At 48.4% G+C, this 24,006-nt stretch overlaps 1 protein-coding gene across 5 annotated transcripts; it reads left to right on the forward strand.

Moving 5' to 3' along the window:
- Positions 1–517: 517 nt before the first annotated feature.
- Positions 518–22,902, forward strand: Nme9 (NME/NM23 family member 9). 5 transcript variants are annotated; one of them, XM_076917800.1, is made up of 12 exons: positions 518–578; positions 1,008–1,044; positions 4,160–4,217; positions 8,673–8,776; positions 9,492–9,563; positions 11,507–11,623; positions 13,898–13,973; positions 16,328–16,410; positions 16,726–16,815; positions 17,732–17,886; positions 18,896–19,032; positions 22,554–22,902. In XM_076917800.1, exons 2-12 carry the CDS (start codon positions 1,012–1,014, stop codon positions 22,613–22,615), a joined length of 987 nt encoding a protein of 328 aa, XP_076773915.1. In that variant the 5' UTR covers positions 518–578; positions 1,008–1,011; the 3' UTR covers positions 22,616–22,902. The 5 variants fall into 5 exon arrangements, with proteins under 5 accessions (XP_076773915.1, XP_076773914.1, XP_076773918.1 ...); XM_076917799.1 differs by having other exon boundaries at positions 519–578; positions 985–1,044; XM_076917803.1 differs by having other exon boundaries at positions 527–578; positions 4,160–8,280.
- Positions 22,903–24,006: the final 1,104 nt, after the last annotated feature.

Consider the following 24,006-nt stretch of genomic DNA (forward strand, 5'->3'; position numbering starts at 1 on the left):
TACTATGTATGGTGCCAACCAGGAAGGCAGAAGAGACTTAGGATCCCCTGGAGCTAGGGTTGTCAGCCACCTCGTGAGTGCTGGGAATCGAACCCTGGTCCTCTGTGAGACAATACGTGCTCATAACCTCTGAATCATCTCTTCAGCCACACATCCTGTCTTTGTCTTTTAATGGCCTTTTAATCAAATCAGACTATTGATATACTTGGATTAATAATCACTATCTGTACCTCTTGGGGATATGTGGACTTGACTTTCAAAGTTAATTCAAAATTCACAAGTACTTGCAGACTTAAAAGACAGCTCTCAGGTTCCTGAAAAGCCATCTCCCGCGAGACACTACTTCAAGGGTTTCAAGGATGGAAAGCTGCACACCAACTCTAGCAGACAGGCAGGAAGGAGGCGGGAATCAAGCCGCACCAAGCACGGAAGGGTGGGATCTTTGCCTTAGTGTCCTCCAGACCGACACTCCCTTCGGCCAATGAGAGCTCTCCACTGGCGGCGGAGGGCTGGGTATCGGGTTGCCAAGACGACAAGGACGCTGCAGAGTGAGTTGAAGGCTCTTTGGCTTCGTCCAGGTCCGGTATTTGGTATCTATTGGGTGATATCGTTCACAGAGGTTGTTTCCTAGTAGTTCTCAGGCACGTGTGGGCACTACAGAACCTTCTTTATCTGCTCGAATTCCTCAGTGGACACTCTAATGTGACAACCTGCTGGTGGTGCCTACAGGCATCTTCTGGCTCCTAAGTGAAGGGGATTCGGAGCACACCTCCACCATCACCACCCTCGTCCCCCCACGCACACAAAAACAGCCTGGTGACCTGCTGGCTCCCGGGAGGAAGGAGGATGGGAGGCAGAACGAGAGCGAGTTAGTCTGTGTCTCTGTTCATTTTGCATCAGTACACTGATGGACCTCTCTAGCCTTGCTGCTTTGCCCAGAGGTTGTGAGGCAGCTACCTTGCTCATTCTTTGCTCATTCCCCAGGTAATAGTTTGGTTTCTCTGCAGAGCGATGGGAAACAGGAAGAAGGAAATTGCCCTGCAGGTAAGCCTCGTGAGACGTTAGCTATCGGCGCTTGTTTGAGAGGGTGGTGTGGAAGTGGGGTGCAGTATCAAGATGACTTTCCATTTACTAGCAATGTGAGACAGTGTTTGGGAGCCCAAGTGCCCAATCCTTCTGTGATAAAGTAGAAATAAATTATCTGGAGCACCCAATAACGACAACTTTTTATAATAAATATCCCGGCCAAGGCACAAGCTCTTAATGGGCCTTTGCAACCAACTGTAAGACTCAAGTGGACATTAGTATAAAACCACAAATCCGAGAGAAGATGAAGCAAGCTTATTTTCTGTTGGATAATAGTTGCAGAAAGTGTACAGGATACATAAAGATTCTTTGGATTCGGGCATACATCTGTGTGCTTTGTAGAGACCAGTTTCCCTGCACTGTTCTGTTCAAACTGTGGTTTGAGAAGTGCCACATGGTGAGTGTTTGCTTCGTAGAGTGCTTTACTTCATATGCACATAGGACAAGCCAGATCTTTCCTCCTCCTTCCCCTACCACATTGCTTTTGAGACGGGGTCCCTCTATGTAGCCCACCTGTGAAGTGAAACTGGTGAATATCCAAAGGGTCATGCAGCGTTGACATACTAGGACTTGAGTGTGGGGGATCTTCTGTGTTAGCTTCTGAGGATTGGGTTCCCCCATTACTGTTGTGGAGACTACTTCCTCAACCTCTGAGCTCTGGGCAGAAGCCCGTTGAGTAAGACATGAACTGCAGAGTTATAGATGAGACTTTGGACAGTTCCAAGCTGCCTGCACGCATGTTCTTGATGTCTCTCATAACAATAGGCCTGTGTGCTTCTCAGTTCATCCTTTAACACCATAGATCCCTGGTGTGTGTGTGTGTGTGTGTGTTGGGGGGGGGGGAGTAATACTTATTAGTAGTGCTTTGTATTATTCCTCAGAGCTCTGAGTATGATGCAGTACTCAAAGTAAGTGCTCCCATCTGCTGAGAGATAGTGAGAGAGAGAGAGAGAGAGAGAGAGAGAGAGAGAGAGAGAGAGAGATATTCCTTTAAAATAGAGAACTATAGTAGAAGATCTGTAAACCTTGTAGTTTCCTGCCATAATTGGTGGGTAATACATCGTAACATAGACCTTTACATATTTTTATCAAGAACAAGTTGTAGGGGGCTGGAGGGATGGCTCAGTGGTTAAGAGCACTGGTTGCTCTTCCATGGGAGCTGGGTTCAATTCTCACCACCCAGATAGTAGCTCACGGCCTTGTGTAACTCCAGTTTCAGGGGATCCAACACCCTCTTCTGGCCTTCTCAGCACCAGGCAAGCAAAAAGTGCACAGGCATATATGGGAGTCAGACACCCATACACAGAAAATAAAAATAAATACATCTTTTTAAAAAATACTTTAAAGAAGAGCAAGTTGTAATTTTCATGATCTTTTCAATTGAATAATGTCAATCCAATGCCCTATATCTGTTATATTTCTCTTTGCTGTGACAAAATGCCAGACAGAAGCTACTCAAGAGAGATGTTTTTGGGGGTTGACTCTTCAGGGGATAGATAGCAGAGATGAACAGCAGGTAATGGCTCCATCTTTGGCAGTGAAAACTTGCAGCTTGGCTTGTTACATCTGGGCAGACAGGAAACTGAGACAGGTCGGGAAGTTGATGTTGAGCTATATAACCTCAAAGCATATCCTGACTGGCTTATACGTGCCAAGGTTGTACGGTGTTGTAAAGGCCCCAGAACTTGCTACAATGTCACCATTGGCTGGGCGAGGGAGGGCATGCGTTCAAATGTAGGGGCCTATGGAATGCATCTCACTGTGAAACTGCAACACTCCCTATGGAAACATGTTAATTAGAAAGAACAGGAAAGTCACTGTCTAGTGGAGGAGCCTGGCTGACTTCCACGAGTGGTCAAGCCAGTGTGAGCTCTAATGGGCAGCTGGAAACAGTGTATCAGTTGACTGGCTGTAATGAGGGCAAATCTCTGCAGCTTCTCTAACATGCAAACCAACCCAGGCCTACACCACAAGAGCCAAAGCAGCAGAAAGCAGGCATGCTGGACTGCGGGCCAGTGCGCAGAGGAACTGCCAAACCCTCTCCAAAGAGTCAAGTGCTGGAAATAAAACAGCTGGCGAGTGCCAAGTGGTAGTGGCACACACCTTTAATCCCAGCACTTCGGAGGCAGAGGCAGGCAGATTTCTGTGAGTTCAAGGCCAGCTACAGAATGAGTTCCGGGACAGCCAGGACTGTTACACAGAGAAATTCTACCAAGAAAGAAAAAAAGCAAGCAAAAGAAAGAAAGAAAGAAAGAAAGAAAGAAAGAAAGAAAGAAAGAGAAAGAAAAGAAAGAGAGAAAGAAAGGAAAGAGAGAAAGAAAGAGGGGCTGGAGAGATGGCTCGGTGGTTAAGAGCACTGACTGCTCTTCTAGCGGTCCTGAGTTCAAGTCCCAGCAACCACATGGTGGTTCACAACCATCTGTAATGGAATCCAATGCCCTCTTCTGGTGTGCCTGAAGACTAGTGTATTCATATACATAAAAATTAAAAACAGAAAGAAAACAAAAATAAACAAAGAAAAGTACCCCACCTGCTCATCCCATATAATTATACAAAAGAAGCACTCCAGAAACCTTGGAGCATGGAGCATGATGTGTGTGTGTGTGTGCGTGTGTGTAGAGGGATAATAATATTCATTTCTCCTTGTATGTTATATCTAATACATACCAAAAGTCTTTATAAATAAGAAAAAATGTGAGTGGATAGCAAAAAAACTCCATAATTTCTGATAGTGACTGAATGTAACTACAAAAGGATGCACCACTGCTTCTTTTAATTACACGAAACAACCTCCTCTGTGATTCCTGCACAAATACATTTAACACTTTTTAATGTCTGAGAAGGGCACACATTGTTTGTAGGTTAATTAATTTTCCTGTCATATAAGGGGGGAGGAAAGAAAGAAAGAAGGTGGCTAACAGAAGACATTTAGAACTGTATTGGGAATATTTCTGAGAGAGAAAGAGAAAGAGAGAGACAGAGACAGAGACACAGAGAGAGACAGAGAGAGAGAGACAGAGAGGTGGCCATCTCTGCCCCTACTGACGATGCTTTTGATCCTCTCTGGCTGCAGGTCAACATCAAAACCCAGGAGCGTTGGGAGGAAATGCTTGGCTCCAAAGGACTGACTGGTGATTTGAAAATGAAACCATTTCCCCTGAACCATTCTTTTTGAAACCATTCAATGATGCATGTGGAGAAGGGGCTACCATAAGCCTGGGTCTCAGTCTCTAGTGCTGCATTAGCCAGGGATGGTGGCATACATCTGTAACCCCAGCGTTTGGGAGCTGGAAGCAGACAACCAGAGTTCAAGGTTCATGGCAAGTCTGAGGCTAGCTTGGGCTACCGCAACTCTGTTTCAAAATGTACAAACAGAAAAGGAACCAGCTGACTTCTTTGTGTCTGTGTGCACAGTGCCTTCTCTGTGTTTTTACTCTCCAGTTCAGTTACCTGCATAGTCCTATGGAAAATTCCAACAGTATAAGTTCATCATTTTACAATTACACAGCATTCTGAGAAGTGCTGAAATTTTGTGCCATCCCAATGTTGTACATATCACTTGCTCATTATTCTCTTAGAAACCAGTCATCAAACTGGCTGTCTCAGTCCTTGAAATGCTTGTAGCAGCTCCGGTCCCATCCGGCTTCTATTGCCCACTGGTGTCTTGAAGCAGAGCCCCTGAGAATACCAGGTATTGTTGTTGGACATTAGTAAACTCAACTCAGTGAACAAGTCAGTACTGTCAGGTAGCAGGGTTCTCTTGTTTTTGAGCTGATTGCTGTACTCAGTTGGATGACCAGGCACAGAGAATCTTAATGATCTGATGCACAAAAGGAGAATGTGTTGGAAGGAAAATGGGCTTTCCTGGAACTCCCAGGATGAAGACATCACAGAGACTGGAACCAACCAGGGACGGCTATCTTTGTATTAGTTACCACTGCTGGGTAACACTTTACGAAAGCAATAGTGGCTTTAACATGGGCTACCTTCCAGTATCTGCAGTTCTTAGATGAAGTGCAGTCCAGCAGGGTGTCTCTGGCCCCAGAGGCTTTACCAAGGTTGTTTATGTGTCACAGATAGATTTTTGCTTTGGGGCAGACTTCCAAGCTCTCTTAATATGGCTGTCGGTGGATCAAGCTCACTCGGTGGTTGTCAGCAGGGTTCACGTCCTCACTGGCTATTGGCCGGAGACGTAATTTCTTGCCACTGGTTTCTGTGTGAGGCTTTTCACTTCTTGGTAACTTGCTTGCTCCAGACTTGGGCACTGAGAGACCACCGCTGCAAGTCAGTCTTTGTTAACTTAGAAGTCAGCTCCATACCCTATTTTGCTTATGAGAAGCCCACCATGAGATCCAGCCCACTCACAAGAGCTGGGGTGGACATGATGGTGTGCATACCAGGAGGCCGGAGTCTTGGAATGGGTCACGCTCTCCTACCCATGACCATACTGTCCTCTTCTCCAGGTAACTCTGCATCCAGTTATCCTCCATCTACATATCTCCATGACTCATCAGCATTCACGCGCTCTCCCTCTCTTGAAATTTCCATATTGCTCCAACCCTTTCCTCCACTGTTTCCTGAGATGTGTCCTGAACTAAGATGGCTTTCCAGAGCACGTCCTAGGTTTTCCCTCCATTTCTATGTTGTTCTCCTCTATGGACAGTCACAGTTCTCATTTCAAGGTTCACCTCAAAAGTAGCCTATCTATGTGAAATCTTTCCTGACCTCCACTTTTCTCTTCATGGGAGCCCCCTAAGGCTCTGTCAAGGTCCCCACCATATTTCCAGTTTGGCATACCCCCTGTCTGTCATCCTAGACTCTAATACAACAGTATTAACTTTTCTATGTGGCATCTGTAGCAGACTCACCCAAGCCTGGGGCCAAATGGATACCAAATAATTCTAGTTCCATTGATCCCATGTGTGTGTGTGTGTGTGTATGTTGACATACTCTCCAGTTGAGGAATTATGAACCCTTTTGATGGTGCCAAGAGTTAACAGTTGTACCCATGTGTCTGGTCTGGGAAGGTAAATACAGCAGATGAGAATGTCCTTCTACCTTCTTTCTGGAGCCAATAGACACTTGTTTCCAAAGGCATCCACACTAGAAGCCTCATCTACTGTTGCTCTTTCCAACCTGCCTTCAGATTTACAAACAATTATCAGCCTTCCAAGTGTCCTTGGATTTGCTTCCTGTCTGTCGGAGTGAAATTTCATGCTCTTCCTCTCCAGCGTTGCACAGCCCCACTCCCTACACCTTCTGCGCCACCCAGTCAACCTTTGTCCTCACCACTCTTCCCAGAGCCAAGGAGAAAAAGAGGATGAGAATCCAGGAGAAGGTATCCACAGACGAGACTGAAGCCAGCAGGAGGCATCAGTACAGACACTGCAGAGTTTTTAATTTGGTCCTCATCTCTTTTCCTCTGAGTCTTGAGCTTGCCTTCCTCAGTCGAGCTGTTCTCAGCATCCTCTGCCTTCAGAGACATTTCCCTTCCTTGGTCCAAGTGCAATTTTCCCTGTGGTGTGTTGGAACCCAAATTTCTGTCAGTTGTGAAGGGTCTTGTTCTCAAAGAAGCTCCGAGCCTTGGTCTCAGAATAGATGACAAGGAAGCTCAAGCCCCCTTCCCTCCAGCATCTCAGGGCCTTTGTGAGCTCTTGTCCTAAGTTTTCTAATTGGAAATGCAATTTAATTTCTAATTTCTAACTGGAAATGCAGTCTGTCTAGAATCAAGTAAGCTTTCCTCTGCTCTCCAAGTACTCCCTAGCTTTCTCCATGTGTCTCAGAAGAGAAGTCCCCCCCCACCCAACACTGAGTTGTTTTCATTCCTTTGAAGGCGTTAAGATGCCTCCTTTTCTTCCTTCGATCTCCATTGCCCCTCCTGTGTATGGCCTCCTCGTCCCTCCCGGACCCAGCATGAGTCTCATTTTTCTGCAAACTTATTTTACTCTGCCAGACTAACTACCACTCCTGAATTGGTGTATCTTGCCCGTTTTCAGGAGCAGCTGAAAGAGCACAGGTTATGGTGTCAGCGTTCCAGCTTAAAACTTGGCTCTGCTGAGCCATTTGGTATGGCTCCTTTAAAAGCCAAACGTGGAAACTTATAGAATTAAGAGGCCTGAGACTGGAGAGATGGCTCAGCAGTTAGGAGCATTGGCTGCTCTCTCAGAGGTCCAGAGTTCAACTCCCAGCAACCACATGATGGCTCACAAACATCTGTAATGGGATCTGATGCCGTCTTCTGGCATATAGGTATATATGTAGTTAGAGCACTCATATACTTAAAATAAATAAATAAATAAATAAATAAATAAATAAATAAATAAATAAATCAGAGAGAGAGAGAGAGAGAGAGAGAGAGAGAGAGAGAGAGAGAATAAAAAGGTCAATCCTAGGGGCCCTTTGCAGTCTCCCCAAGACAGTGCTACTCTAACTGTTGAAAAGGGTTGCTGGTTTCTGTGGTTAGGCACAGACTTCTGAGTGTTGGGGTCTTCTGGTAAATGTCCCTCCTCTAAATGTCCCTCTGTGACCACCACAGGCTGCTACTTGCTGCTTCCCTCTGATCGCACAGGCCAGGTCTTGTATGGTTCTGGTCCATATGAGATGACTCAGTCTGTGCAGCTTCCTCACAGGCTTTACAGTTTGCCCCAGTCACATGGGGGTGGGGGAGGTAGTGACCCAGCAAACCCAGCCCCAACACCCACCAGAATGGACAGCATGAAAGAAATCCAAGTTTCCCTCTAACAGTCTTTGGAGTTCACCTCTTAGGAGAAGGATGTTGACTTCACAAGTAAAGGAATGCTGCTTTACCCAAAGCAAGAGGCTTTAAAATTTTTATTTAAAAAACTTATGTGTATAAGTGTTTTGGCCATATTATGTAAGCGCACCATGTATACGCAGTGTGCGTTGAGACTAGACGTGGGTGTCTGATCTCCTGGAACTGGAGTTACAGGTAATTGTTAGCTGGGATCAGAACCTGGATCTCTACAAGAACGGCAAGTGCTCCTGGCCACTGTGCCACCCGAGTGGCATGAGAACAAGTGGCTTTTAATTCATCGGGAGAAAGTGACATTTGTTATCAGTGGATAAGAGTCACCTGGAGCTACTGGTCATCTATATTGACCTACTTTGGAGTAATCTGTGTTCCCTTCAGATATTCACCGAGTAACACTCTGCACCAGGCCTGATCCCCGAAAGGTAAAAGAATCACCTTAAAAACATGTTTCTTCTTCCACCTGTACTCACTTCAACTCTTCCTTCCCCATCCCACCCCCTTCTCCTTTTAGACAAGTTCTCATGTAAAACAAACTCGCTTGTAGCTGAGGATGGTCTTGAACACCTGATTTTCCTGCCTCTGTCTCCCAAGGGTTGAGATTACAGTTGTGAGCCACCATGCCCACCTACTTTATTATATTTCAGATCCAAATTCCTGAGTTGGAATAAGGGAGGGTTATGTTTCATGTTCTATCCTAATCCACTAGGCTTACACCTAGTCCACAGCATGTCAGTTGCAGGGGTGGAGGGATGAGAGCAGACTGCATGGACGTAGCTGTCTGGTGAGCGTTGTTGGCGTTCCTTTCCTCCTGCAGTTGTGGACGTCTACCAGAGCTGGTGTGGACCCTGCAAACCTGTGGTTAGCCTCTTCCAGAAGATGAAGATTGAGGTTGGTTTGGACCTTCTCCATTTTGCCTCGGTAAGATTCAAACTAACCATGGAAGAAGCAAGGGCCAGGATGCACAAGCTGCCTTTCAGATGGCAAGGCAGAAACTGTCACTGTGTCATGCAGTCTCCAGTCAACCTCACCACCAAACTGTATGCAAACATGACACTCAGATGCAGCTGCATATCCATCTTGGTTAGTGAGAGCATGCTGGTCAAAATGTTACTTCCAGAGCCCAGGGTTTCAAGACCTCCATCTTCTAGGTCATCAAGGGAATCTTTGAGCAAATGTTTGCCTAACGTACAGACAAGGGACCTCTACGGAGATGTGAAGGAGACCCACTGACACCCTGCACACGGGTGGATGGTGAGGTTCCTAGACTCTACAGAGAACAGGAGCCAACAGGGCTTATGCTAATCTCTCGGGGGTGGGGGTGGGAGGGGTCAGACTCTAAGTACCAGAGACAATGAAGGGGATGTCCAGGAACCCTCAGGCACAACCACAGGAGGATGTCAGATGGTGGCGTTCCCTGGACCAGTCCAGTAGCTGGGTAGGAAGCCAGGGCAGCTCACTTCCTTCTTACTTGACTGTTCGAGCCAATGCCGCTGGCACAGCGGTCACCAGTGTGTTGACAAGACATCGAGTTGGGCTTCATTTGGGAAATGCATCAATGGGGGAGGGCGTGGCACTGCTATGGCCCCTGCACTAGCTGCACCTAGGGCGCCCACTGACAGCTTGCTCTCTTCAGGCAGAGGCAGACTGCCTTGATGTTCTGGAGAAGTACCGAGGGAAGTGCGAGCCAACCTTTCTGTTTTACGCAGTAAGTATCTTCTCAGACACAGAATTGTTTGTTGACTGAGGATCACTGGTGTTTGGATAGACAGATCGGGTCTCAGGAGCCACCATGAGGCCTCAGCCATGCTAAGGGCTGATGGTTGTCCCTGACACACCCTCTAGACTGACTCACTCTGTTCATGAAGAACTTCCCTAGGACATGGGCAAGCACAGGTGTGCTCGTTCCTGCCTGTTCCGCAGGAGATGAAAGGCTCAGGTCCATGGTGGCCGCTGGTGGCTGGGCAGCCCTCCTAGGTGAGTGTGCATGGCAAAGGACACACATGTCCTAGAATGCATGTTTGACGTGGCTGATGGACACTCTAGATTGTAGCTCTGCTCTCAGAGCACGGTTTCGAGATTTCTCTTCTCTGCCAAGGGGAACTTTCAGTGGAAATGAATACATTACATAGAGAGAAGCTATGTGTTTGCTTAGATAACCACAGTGTGAAAAAGCAAGGGAGCTCCCAGGGAACCAAAAGATTCTGTGGTGACAGGTGACTTGGATGTCTTTGGATGTGCCATCCATGACCAGCTCCTGCTACTTAGTGCCTACGGTTGCATTCCTGGGTTCCCAGGTTGAGGCTGCCTGCCAGACCTAGGCAGCAACTGGTGGATTTGCTGATCCAGACTCAGCCCTGCCTACTCATGGTAGTCAGGTAAACCAGGGTCCACTCTTCCAGGACCCCTGACAGCCAGAGCCGGGTTATTTAGTTCATCTCTTGGCATCGTCACCATGAGTGCCACATATTAGAAGGTTATTTTAATTATTTGTTAGATTTCTATTTATCTTTTGTGCGTGCATGTGTGTGTGTGTGTGTGTGTGTGTATGTGTGTGTGTGTGTACGCTACAGCACTCATGTGCAGATCAGATGACAGCTGGTTCTCTCCTCCTACCACATGGGTTCTGGGGACTGAACTCAGATCAACACCCTTGGTGAGAAACATCTTTACCTGCTGAGCCATCTTGCCAGCCCCCACATTAACAACTTGGGCTAAAATACCACTTGAGCTCTGTCTTTCAGGAGGGAGACCCGGCTTCTGGGATGGCTATATGGCTGTGGTTGTCGGGAGAAAGAATGTTGGGTGGGAAGGAGATGGCCATGGTCATGTCCATCCAGCCACCCTGGCCTTCAGAGTTGTCACTAAGCACACTCATTATCAAAGCCATTTGATTGCTTAGGCCAATGGTAGTTAAAACAAAAATCGCAATCATCTATGGGGACTCCGGCTTACAATCTCCAACCCATGGCAGTTCACAGAGGGACGGAGAGAGATGGAATCAGGGCCACTGTACAGGAGCTGCTCTTCAGACTCATTTCTCAGTGATGTATATAGAGAAAGCCAGAGCAGAAAACTCAGGTGCACACTAAGCATGACCACTGTGAAAAAAAAATCTTCCCTGACTACCACAGCCCACACTGTGAATTCCTTCTTCCACGTTCACGTTGATGAGCTTCGGACACAGAGTCCCCTATTACGGCAGTCATTGTTTAATGTGTTTGGAGTGACCACGCCACTGCACATTCACTGAGGCGTTATGTCTTTCTAAGGTTAGCGGTTATATTCTGCGCCTCACCCTGAGTGCTTGGTATAGTAAGAACTCAACAAATATCTGTTAATAAGCCACATATAAGTCACATTTAGCCACACAATCCTCTGTGGATTGTTCCTCCCTTAACTAACTCCTGGCTGCCCCGAAGGGAGCTTTGACAAGAGGGATGTCAGGGAGAAGGTGGAGATCAGAGAGAAATCGTTTGAAGAGCTAACAGCCAAATTGAGGGCCTCACCTGGGATGGGTCTCTGCAAGTAGCAGCAGGGGTGAGGGCGGAGGATGTGGGCCTAGGGCTGATGAACCTTGACCAGAGGCACAGCCTCTTGAAGGCGATGACCAGCTGTGAGGAGGATTTCACGTGGCCTGTCACATTCCAGAGAGGAGAACTGGTGGCCGTGGTGAAGGGAGCCAACCCCACCCTGCTTCAGAAGACCATCCTACAGCAGCTGGAGGTCGAAAAGAAGGTTCTGGCTGAAGGCCGGGAGTGGAACGTGGTAAGTGGAGGTTGCCTGTCCAACTGACGGGCTCACAAGAGCGCTCACACGGGGCCCCCTCCCCCATGCAGACCTGAGCCTTTTCTTCACCCAGAGCTTTGGGGGGAGCGCAGTTAGAAGTCTCTCAGGAGTGATCCTATTTCCTCTCCAGAGTCCCTGGAACATCTTTCATCCATTTCCCCTTTCAGTGACAACTAAACTCTTAGTAAGGACTTCAGGGAGGGAGAGGAATCGATAGAACTAAGTAGTGGCCTTTTGATCCCATAACAAAATACTTGAGGCCATTGATTTTTTTTTTTTTAAGATGAAAAAGTTCATTTGGCTCACACCTTAGGCTTCAGTCCATGGCCAGCCAGTTAGGTCTGCTGATTTTGAGCCTTTGTCGAGATAGCATGTGGAGAAGGCTGTTGGTCCCAGGTGGTCAATCACCTTCAAGTTCACTCCCTAGTGACCTTCACAGCCTCATCTCTTTAGGTTCCACGATCTTTCCAGGGTGAGTTTAAGATGTGGGCTTTCAGAGGGGTCAAAAACACCACGAGAAAACCCTCAGAATCAACCAACTTTGGCTTATAGGGGCTCACAAAGACTGGACCAACAATCAGGGAGCCTGCATGGGACTGTCTTGGTCTTCTCGTGGGACTCCTAACAGTGGAAGCAGGGGCTGTCTCTGACTTTCTTGTCTGCTTTAGAGACCCTTTCCTCCTACTGGGTTGGCTGGTCTAACCTCAATACGAGGAGAAAGGGGAGGTGCCTAGTCTTACTGTAACTTGCTATGCCATGTTTGGTTGCTATCCATGGGAGGCCTGTCCTTTTCTGAAGAGAAACAGAGGAGTAGATGAGACATGGGACAGAGAGAAGGCTTGGGGAGAGGTGAGAGAAGCAACTGTGGTCAATATACAAAAAAGAAAGAAGATAAATGTATTTATAAAAATAAATATCACCGGGCAGTGGTGGCGCACACCTTTAGTCCCAGCACTTGGGAGGCAGAGGCCAGTGGATTTCTGAGTTCAAGGCCAGCCTGGTCTACAGGGTGAGTTCCAGGACAGCCAGGGCTACACAGAGAAACCCTGTCTCGAAAAACAAAAAACAAAAAAACAAAAACAACAACAACAACAAAAACCAACCAACCAAACAAATAAACAAATAAGTAGCTGATTTAAAAAAGACATGGGCTTTTAGGGAAAACCTAAAATACAACAAACTATAGGAGGGTCCTCCCCCAGCCTCATGGTGAAGTCTCTCCCAGAGACACACGAACATTCAGATTCCTAAAGTTCTTTAGGCCATTTCCTTAACTGTAGAAATTTAGCTCTTGGATTACCATGGCAGACAGGGTCAGCATAACTCGTGGCTTTGAGAAACTATGCCATAGAAATACAGACTGTGCCACATTCACAAATCTATGCACCATAGGCATATGGAGGTATTTCCAGGCACTTTGTGCATCTGCCGAGAGTCCAGTACCCCACCCTTGGGTGTTCACTGTCCATGCTTTCATACTGAGTTCCAAAGAGCATAGTCCATTTCTAGAACATACAGAATCAGGCCATACTTCCATGTTTCTAAGGATACTGGCCATAGTCCCTAAGAAGGAAAACCACAGGTTCACACTGCCACGAAATAGCCTGTCCCTTGAGTTCTCTGCACTGGGTGGCATGTCCCTTGTGTTTGACTGCCAACTGTCTTAGTTAGGGTTCCCTGCTGTGAGTAGACACCAGGACCAAGGCAACTCTTGTAAGGACAACATTTAATTGGGGCTGGCTTACAGGTTCAGAGGTTCAGTCCATTATCATCAAGGCAGGAAGTATGGCACCATCCAGGCAGGCATGGTGCAGGAGGAACTGAGAGTTCTACATCTTCATCCGAAGGCTTCTAGCAGAATACTGACTTCCAGGCAGCTAGGATGAGGGTCTCAAAGCCCACACCCACAGTGACTCCAACAAGGCCACACCTACCCCAAGAGGGCCACACTTTCTAATAGTGCCACTCCATCACGCCAATGTCCATTCTTTATTGTTCCTCAGTCTCTACTTGCACTGGGTTAAGAGCAGACTCTAAAACTCAAGACCAGCAAGGATTTCACCCCCCCCCCCCCCCCCAGAACTAAAAAGGATCCTGTTGCCCAAACTCTGATCACCTGTACTCATCCCCAAGGCTTACTTCACGCCATGTTTTGAACTTCTGTATTTTGATGCTGTTTTCTGAAGATGTTGAAAGTCTTCACAATAACTTGTGTCGGCTGAGCGCTTTCTCCCCGTGATTGATTTGTCATAGGTTACTGATGAGGATCTTTCGGGTGCAGCCAAGTGGCCTCCTCGCAAAATGGATGGTGGTGAAGACAGGGACATTGGTAAGTGTAGACCTGATGAGCAACTTGTGCATTTTAAGCAAGAGAGTCGCCAGGCTATTGGTCCATCTCAGTTCTGGGAAGCTAGCCATGAGCAGTTTGTCTTCAATCACTTGGCTTCAAACAAATGGTATCAGATCTCCCTTTGCCCATTGGTCGCATCATAGGGACATAGGTGATACTCAAATATGACTTTGGCGGCAATCACTGGCCATCAGGAAATGATCCTTCTAGAAACTTCAGTAATGATGGAGAAGAGGAGCAATGGATTCTGTCCGAGCTGGAGAGTTCAAGTTTCCCTTGCTATCTCCCTCTAAAACACCAGAAGCCATCCCTCCCACAGTCTCACTTCCTCTGTTCACAGCCCCACCCACTCTCTCCTTCATGCTCTAGCTGCTGTCAGCCATAAGTCTCATAGGCACTGCGCTGGTCCCTTCCTCAGCCTTCCAATGAGAAGAGTGGCCCAGCTGTATTTGAGGACCAGAGAGTTAGGCAGGCTGCCACTGGGAAGATGTCTTGTATTAATAGTCAAGATGCTGGGCCAAGATGCCAGGGAACCAGGACCAGATACAGCTGGTGGAGGGAAGCTTGAGATACACAGCTGTTTCTCATGGGTGCACAGTAAGGACCACTGGGATCAGAATCTGACAGGCATGGCTTAGGAAAGCCAGGAAACCATGGAGAAGACCAACTGCGATTTGACTCTCACAGGAAGTAGCCTTTCTATACGATTGCTTCTTCTTTCCTCTGTTCTAGCCTCCGTGGTCAAGTCCCTTTGATCCAGAAAACCACATGAAACCCTTTCTCTCCCCCAGCCTCTTCTTCCTCTTAGCTAAGATTTGTGAACTTTGTCCACATCTTGGGGCCACCCCTCACCTCCACTCCTGCTGGCCCTGAACCCATTGCTCCTCAAAGGGCACTCCTGAAAGCTTCACCCTGCTGCCCAAGGCCACAGTCTCCTTTTTTGTTTGTTTTATACGATTTATTTATTTATTTATTTCATGTATGTGAGTACACTGTTGCTCTCTTCACACACACCAGAAGAGCACGCCAGATCCCATTACAGATGAGCCACCATGTGGTTTCTGGGAAGTGAACTCTGGAACTCTGGAGGAACAGTCAGTGCTCTTAATACTGGGCCAGCTCTCCAGCCCCGGCCACAGTCTCTTGAATCAGAAAAAGCTGATATTCATTGTTCCCATGTGCCCTCTTTCTCAATGCCCCCTTACCTGAGAGGGAGGGGGAGGGAGAAGGGGAGGGAGAGGAGGGAAAGGGAGAGGAAGAGGAGGGAAAGAAAGAAGGGGGAGAGGGGGAGGAAGAGGGGGAGAGGGAGAGGGGAGAGGGAGAGGGGAGGAGAGAGAGGGAGAGGAGAGAAAGAGAGAGGGGAGAGGAGAGAAAGGAGAGGGAGAAAGAGGAGAGAGAGGGAGAGAGGGAGAGGGAGGAGGGAGGGAGAGAGGGGGGAGAGAGGGAGAAGGGAAAGAGGGGAACAGAGAGGGGATGGAAGGAGAGAGGGGGAGCGAGGGAAAGAAGGGGAAAGAGGGAGAGAGAGAGGGGAGAGAGGGAGAAGGGGGAGGGAGAGAGGGGGAGAGGGGGGAAAGAGGGAGAGAGAAGAGGGAGGGAGAGAGGGGGAGGAAAGGGGAGGGAGGGAGAGAGGGAGGGGGAAGGAGGGAGGAAGAGAGAGAGGGAGAAAGGGGAGAGAGTGGGGAGAGAGGGGGGGAGAGAGGGAAACAGGGAGAGAGGGAGAGGCAGTTAGGATAACTGGATGCTCTTCCAGAGAACCCAGCTTCTTCCCCAGCACTCACAACTGCCTGTAACTTCAGTCACAGGGGAGCCAATGCCTTCTTGGGCCTCCGTGGCTAGTGTATGGCCATGGTGCACAGGCATACATGTAGGAAAAATATCCATACATATAAATGTATTTTGAAGAAGCAAAGGAGTCAGAAGAACAAAAAGACAGCAAGAAAGACAGCAGTTAAACCTGAGAACCACAAAAGGGGGATAGGAAGGCCTGAGGGTGGCCAGGCCTGTTACCTCTGTTCTCGTGTTCCTTGTTCATCCGTCTCCAGGCAGCTCATTCAGTCATTCTGAGTTTGCTTCTGAATAGTCTTTTGGAAATGTCCACCCCTATGTGTCCCCAGACCAGAGTTCAGAGAGTTAGACTCTGTCCATCCAAGTCAGGCTGGGGCCTCTGGCTGTGGTCTAGTGCCAGGGTGGTGCCATTCCCTAGAGTCTAGTCTATGGAGACCTGGAGCCCAAGCCGATACCTGGTACTTGCTGCAATGGAGCCTGCATAGAAACAACGCTGTCCCTGCAAATGGCTTCCCAACATCTGACAGCACTCCCCTGGTTAATTTCAGCATCATCAGGGAAGACCTGTACCTTAGGCATCATTAAGCCAGATGCAGTGGCCCATGGGAAGGCTGATGAAATCATCATGAAGGTGGGAGGCACATGACGTTCCTTGCACAACTGTTCCGGGGTCCCCTGCAGTAGATGCATAGGGATGGGGGGCAGCAGGAGCTGTGACGCACCCAGGAAAGAAGACTTCTGATGAGTTCTTAACTCAGATTCTATTCAAGGTTAGGACAATGTTAGATCCGGGGGTGGGTGCTCAGGGTGCTAAGGACCTGTATTGCTTTTCTTTTTATCTTTCCATTAAGATCACTGCAAATGTGGCCTGGAGTCACACAGGCAGAATACACACTTGTTTGTGTGTGTGTGTGTGTGTATGATGTATATTATGTATCTTCTGCAGATCCAAGAAGCAGGATTTGACATACTATTAAACGAAGAGAGAACCCTGACAGAGGCAGAAGTGCAAGTGTTTTATCAACAAGCCAGAGAGGTCAGCTCATCTGCTTCTGTCGGCCCACCTCCTTTTCTCCTCTTTCCTCCTCCAACACTCTGTTGATAGGTTGACAGAAGCTCGGGGAAATAACATGAAGAGCAAGGACACGAGCAGCAGGTGGGTGGGTAATGGATTCGCAACTCAGAATGTGATCAGAGCCTGTACCACTCAAGTGCCATGGCTGCCAGGAAACGATTTCACAGTCAGCAATGGAATAAAGATGTTAATCAGAAGGATGCCCCATAACTCCCAGAACCGATGACACAGAATGAAAAGGGTTAACAAGGATGCTTGGAGAGAAGAGGAACCAAGAAAAGTCTAGGGCCCACAGGTGCCAAAGCCTTAGGCAAACCATTCAAGATGTCACCACTTGCCACTTAAGGTCCACTTGCTTTTTCTGCTGGTTCTGCTTCTGCTTTGCCTACTTGGGGAGTTTGGCTGACGGCTCTTGGGCCATAGCACCGCTTCCTAGGTCAGAGGTGTGATAGCTGCTAAGAATCATGGTTGTGAAATGAGGAACAAGTGAAATGGAGGAGGTATCTCCCCGAAAGGATACTCGGAGCACTGGTATTGAAGGAGAAGGGCCACAGGGTATGGGAGGAGAGATGCCACCTACACTGTGCCCCTGGACACCCAACACCCACATATTACATATCCAAACATATTCTTTTAGCAGGCCACTACCCAACTTAACTCATGTTCCACCATGGCTGACCTTCCTGGGGTCCTGGGGTATGGCTGGTCATCATTACCACAAACAGGCAGAGGTGGCCAGGTCATGGCTGAGTGTCCACGAGCTCACAAGGCTGCTTACTAACTCTCCTTTCCAGTACGTGGGTCGTCTGGGTGCAATGGCCTGCTTCAGGTCTCAGTAGCTCCTGCCCCAGGTCACTGTTTTCTTCCCTGTGCCTAGGAGGCATTTGAGAAGCTAATACATCACATGTGCAGTGGACCCAGCCACCTCCTGATCCTCACCAAGACCGAGGGCACCGAGGATGTAGTCACTGCTTGGCGAACCTTCCTGGGACCTTGTGACCCTAATGAGGCCAGGAGGGAACATCCCGAAAGGTGACGACAGCTGTAGTCCTTTCAACCACCTCAAGCTTGGTTGAGAATCAGGGGTGATACTGCCAGCTCTCTGGTAGCCAGGAGGCGTCTTTCTATATATCTGGGAAGTTTTTGACATCTTCCTACTCCCCAACATGGGCTCTGCCCCGCCCCATGCTTTCTAAAGGCTGCTGCTAAGTTTGGCTCAGGCACAGATCTCAGGAACCCAGTCTAGCCTGCCAAGCCAAAGGCAGCAGTACCACCTGACCTGTGGCCTCACCTCGAAGAGCCACAGCGGTCTGGAGTCAGCATACCTACCTAGACCTGCCCAGTCTGCTCTGTGACTCAGTGAGCAGCTAGCCTGGAGTCAACTGTACCAAATCAATGGGTCCTGGCTTTTGAAGCTGACAGAGCCATGGTCAGACAACAGGAGAGAACTTAGCAAAACAAACAAACAAACAAACAAACCGTAAAGCCCTATAGCTATACTTTGCAGTCCTGAGGGACAAGAGCATATAAGAAGTAACAGGTTTAAGCAAAGTGGCCGAGGGCTCAGACCTTAGGTCCCCACCTAAGGGACTTGAGGAGGGCCAAGTCCCTCCCCAGCTTCTGTTCAGTTAGTTCACTTCCCTAGGCTGTAAAGTGGGCCTACCCACACCCTCAGGCAGACAGAGGCATTTAGAGCTAGCTCAGCACAAAGACCCTACCTAGCTCCACCAGGGTTACGGTTCCTATCAAGATCAGTCATAAAGCTGCATGACGTGATGACATGATGCAAGGTGCTAGAACTCAGCAGTGACCCAACACAGTGGGAATTGTAGTTTCTCTCTGGGCAGAAGTGAGATGAAGCCAGACCCTGTGTTTAACAGCCCTGGGCAGCAGCTGCTGGCATGGCGACTGTTCTCGGGTTCTCTACAAAGAGCAAAGCAGTCTTGTGCTAATTGGTAGCTGGTGGTCCTGCTACCAGAGAGCAAAGCATTTCTCTTCAAGTGAAACAATTGTTTCTTTTACAATGTACCAACGCTCCCAGTCTCCGGGCTCAGTATGGCACAGAAATGCCTTTTAACGCTGTGCATGGAAGCCGGGACAGAGAGGACGCCAACAGAGAGCTGGCCCTGCTCTTCCCCAGTTTCAAGTTTGCAGATAAAGACGTGGAAGCTCCACAGGGTAAGTTGACAAGGCAGCTTTCCTTATTAAATCTGAGGTGAAAGCCATTTATGATTGTGTGTGAAACTCATGACTTGCCTCCTAATTAGTCAATAAGTCCTGTTCTGAAACACAGGTCACCACGAAACTGGCGTCAGCATGAAGCCATCTGGTGCGTTCACAGAGCAGAAGGGCTACTTTTTAGTAGCACCTTGGGCTTCCCCCCCCCCCCCCCCACGGCCTTTCTTTCTGCAAACCATGGGGAAAATCCCATGACTTGAAACAAATTAAGTTTATTTGTATACTTTCGCATATGCGTCCTTTTGCACACTGATTACTTTCACACATCCCCACCCCCACCACCCACATTCCCTTCCCCACAAATCTCTCTCCAGTGTTCCTGTCTGTTCATTTTGTTTTGCCATCCACCAAGATTAACCGGGGCCATCTGTGGATCATGGGTTCGAAGCTATCTGTTAGCGAACGCCTGGAGGACTCAGACAGCACACCACACTAAAGACAGTTGATTCCCGAGCCGGGCGGTGGTGGTGCACGCCTTTAATCCCAGCACTTGGGAGGCAGAGGCAGGCGGATTTCGGAGTTTGAGGCCAGCCTGGTCTACAGAGTGAGCTCCAGGACAGCCAGGGCTACACAGAGAAACCCTGTCTCGAAAAAACCAAAACCAAAACCAAAAAAAAAAAAAAAAAAAAAAGACAGTGATTCCCTCTCTCGAGGGATCTACTGCCAGTCGGGAGTTTAGAACTGAACCTTATGAAGCTGACCTGGTGAGGGCCCAGGGCAGGTAACGCAGCTGACCCGAGCTAATGATTACAGCAGTTTTAGGGACAGTTTTAGGGCACGGAGCCTTCTGGCCCTCTCTTTCACAACGTTCCCAGAGCCCTAGAGGTGGTGAAACATGACTTACGTAGGGCTGGGCCCACTCCTGTCACTCACATTCTGCATCCCAGGCAGCCATGAATCTTTATTCACTGCTGTCAGGAGAGGTTTCTGATTAAGACTGAAAAGTGACACCTTTGTCTATTGGGCTCAGCACTGGTACTCAGAAGGCAGTTATTAATAATTCAGTTTAGTTAACCATGAGAGATACACTCCCCACACAGGTCTACACCTCTCCAGACCTGGGTTGTTAGCTAGGCCACCAGGCATTGGTCCTAACCTCGGAGAGGGGCTTAAAGCCATGCAGATGCACGTGATCATTCTATCAACGGCCAAGCTGCTGCTGAGTACTTGGTCACACCTTGCTCTTTAATGGCTTCCTTGTACTTGATGATGTTAATCCTCTACCCATCCCACATCCTCATCTCCCTAATCTCAAGGCCTTCCTCCCCTGCCTAAACCTTTCCACTCATGCTGGCCCCCCTTCTTTTTAATTATATTCTACTCTATGCTTTGCCTTAAAAGAATCCCCGCCTCACACTGCCTTGCTTCCCCGATTGCACTGGCCAGGTGCTACAAACCATACTAAACAGTGGACACTGTGGCCCCTGGATGGGAGCACATGGCATTTGTCCATGTGGGCCTGGATTACCTTACTTCATTTTCTCCAATCCCATCCTTTTCCTTGGAAACTTTGGTTTTCTTTAGAGCCGAGCAATATTCCACAGTGCATGTATATGATTATTCATCAGCTGCTTCCATCTCTTAGCCACTGTGACGAGGACAGTGATGAAAGAGGGCTGTTATCCCTGTCATAGGGCCTAGAATCCTTTGGGTATGTGCCCAGGAGTGGTAGGGTTTATTTTTTGCTTTTTGTTTTTGTTTTATTTCTTTGAGAACCATCCAGACTGATTTCCAGAGTGGCTGCAGCAGTTTACGTTCCTGTCAACAGTGTACAAAGGTCCCCTGTCCCCACATCTGCTCCACCATGTTACTAGTTGCTGTTAGTGTTCTCAAAAGCCAGTCTGTGGGTGTGAGGAAGGTTGTTGAACACCTTTAAAAGTGAGACTTATTCAAAGCCAGGTGTTCTTCTCTTGTCCCCATGCCCTCTCTGCTTCCCTGGCAGGCTTGCTGAGAAACCAGACTGCACAGAAGGGCTCCTTCTAGAGCCTGCTGTGGCCTCCTGCCCCTCAGCCCATATTAGTGTGGGCTATGAAGGCTATCTCTATCTATCCCTCAATGGGAGACATTCACAGTGCTTGGGCAAGATGGGCCAGGCTACCACTTTCTCCAGATATGTGTAAGAAACCACAGAGTCCAAGATTCTGTGACTAGCCCAAGAACTGTGTCTGGCTAGCACCAAGGCTACAGTGAGTGTAAGGGGGAAGGAAATGAACAGTCTAGGAAAAGCCCTAGGACATGAAGGTTAGTTTCTTAAGAGGAGGGAAGTCGGGGGTGGGGTGGCAGTGGCAGTGGTGGAGGTGGCGGCCTTTAATCCCAGCACTTGGGATGCAGAGGCACAGGGATCTCTGAGTTCAAGGCCAGTCTGGTCTACAGAGTGAGTTCTAAAATGGCCAGGGCTACACAAAGAAACCTTGTCTCAAAAACAAACAAACAAACAAACAAACAACAACAAAAAACCCCCAAAAACAAACAAACAAACAAACAAACAAAAAGAGGCTGCAACACAGATTCAAAGTGCTTCTTGCCTATGCTTGGATTTTAACCTATGTATTTGCCTAAATGTTTGCTGTGCTTACAGTACCAAGATCTAAAACTCAGCATGTCAGAATGGGTAGGGTGGGGGTTGAGGAACACGCAGAGAGCACCAGTTCAGGGAGTCAGGAAACCCCGGGAGTATGGCTCTGTGGGGGTACTTGAGACCCAAGTTCACACAGCCAAGCACATGTGTCCTTTGGTCCTCTCACTTTGGTGGACAGCTCTGCCAGGCTGGTTTCCTTCAGAGCCCAAAATACAGCTTTGTCCATTCTGGGGCATGGCTGGAAGCACAAAGGTGTAAGTCTGGGCTAGCCTAGGGTAGGTGGAAGTGAACTGGCTGGAAACAACTGACTAGGGCTCCTGGGGGGTGCTGGAGATCTGGGATGTGACATTTTGGCCTCAGCTGACAGAGCAATGGGGATGGATCTAGAAGAAACTGAGCCCAGACCACAGATGGCTTCCCTGAAGTAACCTCACTGGGAGGAACATACACCTTCACTCACACTCAGGACCCCCACCCCCACCCCCCTCTGGCCTTTGGAGACACATCCTGGCTCCACGGACAATCAGCTGAAAAGCTTCTGGAACTTACCTTTGCTGGGACCATTTCTTCATGTGTAAAATGGAGTCAGTGACACGACCATTAAAACCCCCAAACCACTGTCTTCCTCACAGTTGTGAAGATGAAAAGAGACAGGACAGAAAGGACTAACCTGTAACTGACCAACCAGAATTGTTCATTCTTACAATCCTGTAATCATCCCTCTGACACACCCATTAGGAATCCCCTGGCCATCTCACCTGCCAACAAATTCCAGCTGTGACCTCTGTTTGTTTGTTGTTTTGGAGGGAAGGTGGTGGCAGGAGGTCTGGCTGTTTAAGGAGTGTTATAGAACAATGTTACCTGCACCCCCCCCCCCCCCCAGGTGCTGAGGCTCAAACTATGGTGGGGCCTGTGGAGGACCTTTGCATCTCTGAGTGTATCTGAGGACTGGGATGCTGTGTTGTCTTCTGCCAGAATCAAGGTCACGAGACCACAAGAGCAGCCATTGGTACACAGAAGGACCTGCAGACGACGATTTCAGAGCACAAATATGTTCTTAGTTTAGCCTTATTTTGTGGACAACAAAAGTAACTGCCCATACTTCCCTGCCTGGTTAAATAAACAGTCTGTAGAACATACCCTACTCTCTAGTCACTGTAGTATGCTGAGGCATGGTGTCACCTCAGAAGACACTGGGTCTCTTCAACAATAAATCTACTGCTTTGATCTTGGCTTGGTACCTTAAAAACATTTATTCTGGTGTATGTGTGTGTGGTGCATGCACAACTTAAGGAAGTCAACCGTCTCTTTCCACCACATGGAACCTGGGTATCTACAAGTCACCAGGCATGCTGCAGGTACCTTACTTGCTGGGCCATGTCAGCAGCCTCCACTCAGTAACCTGAGGATCTGAAATTAGTTTGATAGTTATGACACTGCCACCTACTGCCACGGGACTGGCATGAACTGGCTTCGGTGCTGCCTGTTACCTTCAGGTTGCAAGAGCTGTCACTAATGGGGGCGTTCACATGGGGCATGGTTCCTCATGAATACTTGACTATTTCTTAGGCTTCTGATAGGGCTGAAGCCCAGTTTTAAGACCTGATCATGTGCTCCTGTGGGGCCAGGCAGCCTTCAGCTGCTGGCTCAGCTGCCCTTTTTCTGAGGCATTTAAGATTTCAGTAAAAAGGCATTTAGGACCCTTTGATGTTACCATACATGCATGGCTATCCACAACCATCCCACTCTTGCATTATCAGTGAGCTGGCCAAGCCCAGGCACACTCCACTCAGGAAAGGCTGTGCTTCTTTCCACACCATGAGGAAAATGCCTGCACTCTCTTGCTGGTCTTCTTTAGAGGAGTTCACACCTGTGGTTGCAGGCTCTCAGTGGGCAGTTTGCTCTCAGAAGCCAGCTCTTCACTGAGGGAATTATGTTCTAAGAACTCTGTTGAGCACTCTATTGGTTCTGAAAAGGATGGGCCATGAAAAAGGCCTGAAACATGGTGCAAAGTTCCATGATCTCAGGTCACCTCTGATGTGTACTCCCATGCTATTCCTCAGGCTGTCCCAGGCTCCCTCGTGATACTGTGTGCTACAGTTAGGATCCACTCTTCCAAACCCCAGGCACATAGAACTCAGTGAGGCCATGCTCTTTTTGTGCATGGGCTTGAGAGGCCTACCACGTTATAGTTTCCACACAACAGGTGGCAGCACAGCTCCAGACTACCTGTAGGAGGGGGTGCACCCACACAGCGGCTACTGCATCTCCCCAAAGTCAGGACACCAGGGTGCTCATCTCTGGCAAGAGGAGTGCGGGAGCAGTCAAGGTCTTTA

This window comes from Arvicanthis niloticus, chromosome 21, assembly GCF_011762505.2.
Source record: "Arvicanthis niloticus isolate mArvNil1 chromosome 21, mArvNil1.pat.X, whole genome shotgun sequence".
NCBI classification, from domain to species: domain Eukaryota; kingdom Metazoa; phylum Chordata; class Mammalia; order Rodentia; family Muridae; genus Arvicanthis; species Arvicanthis niloticus.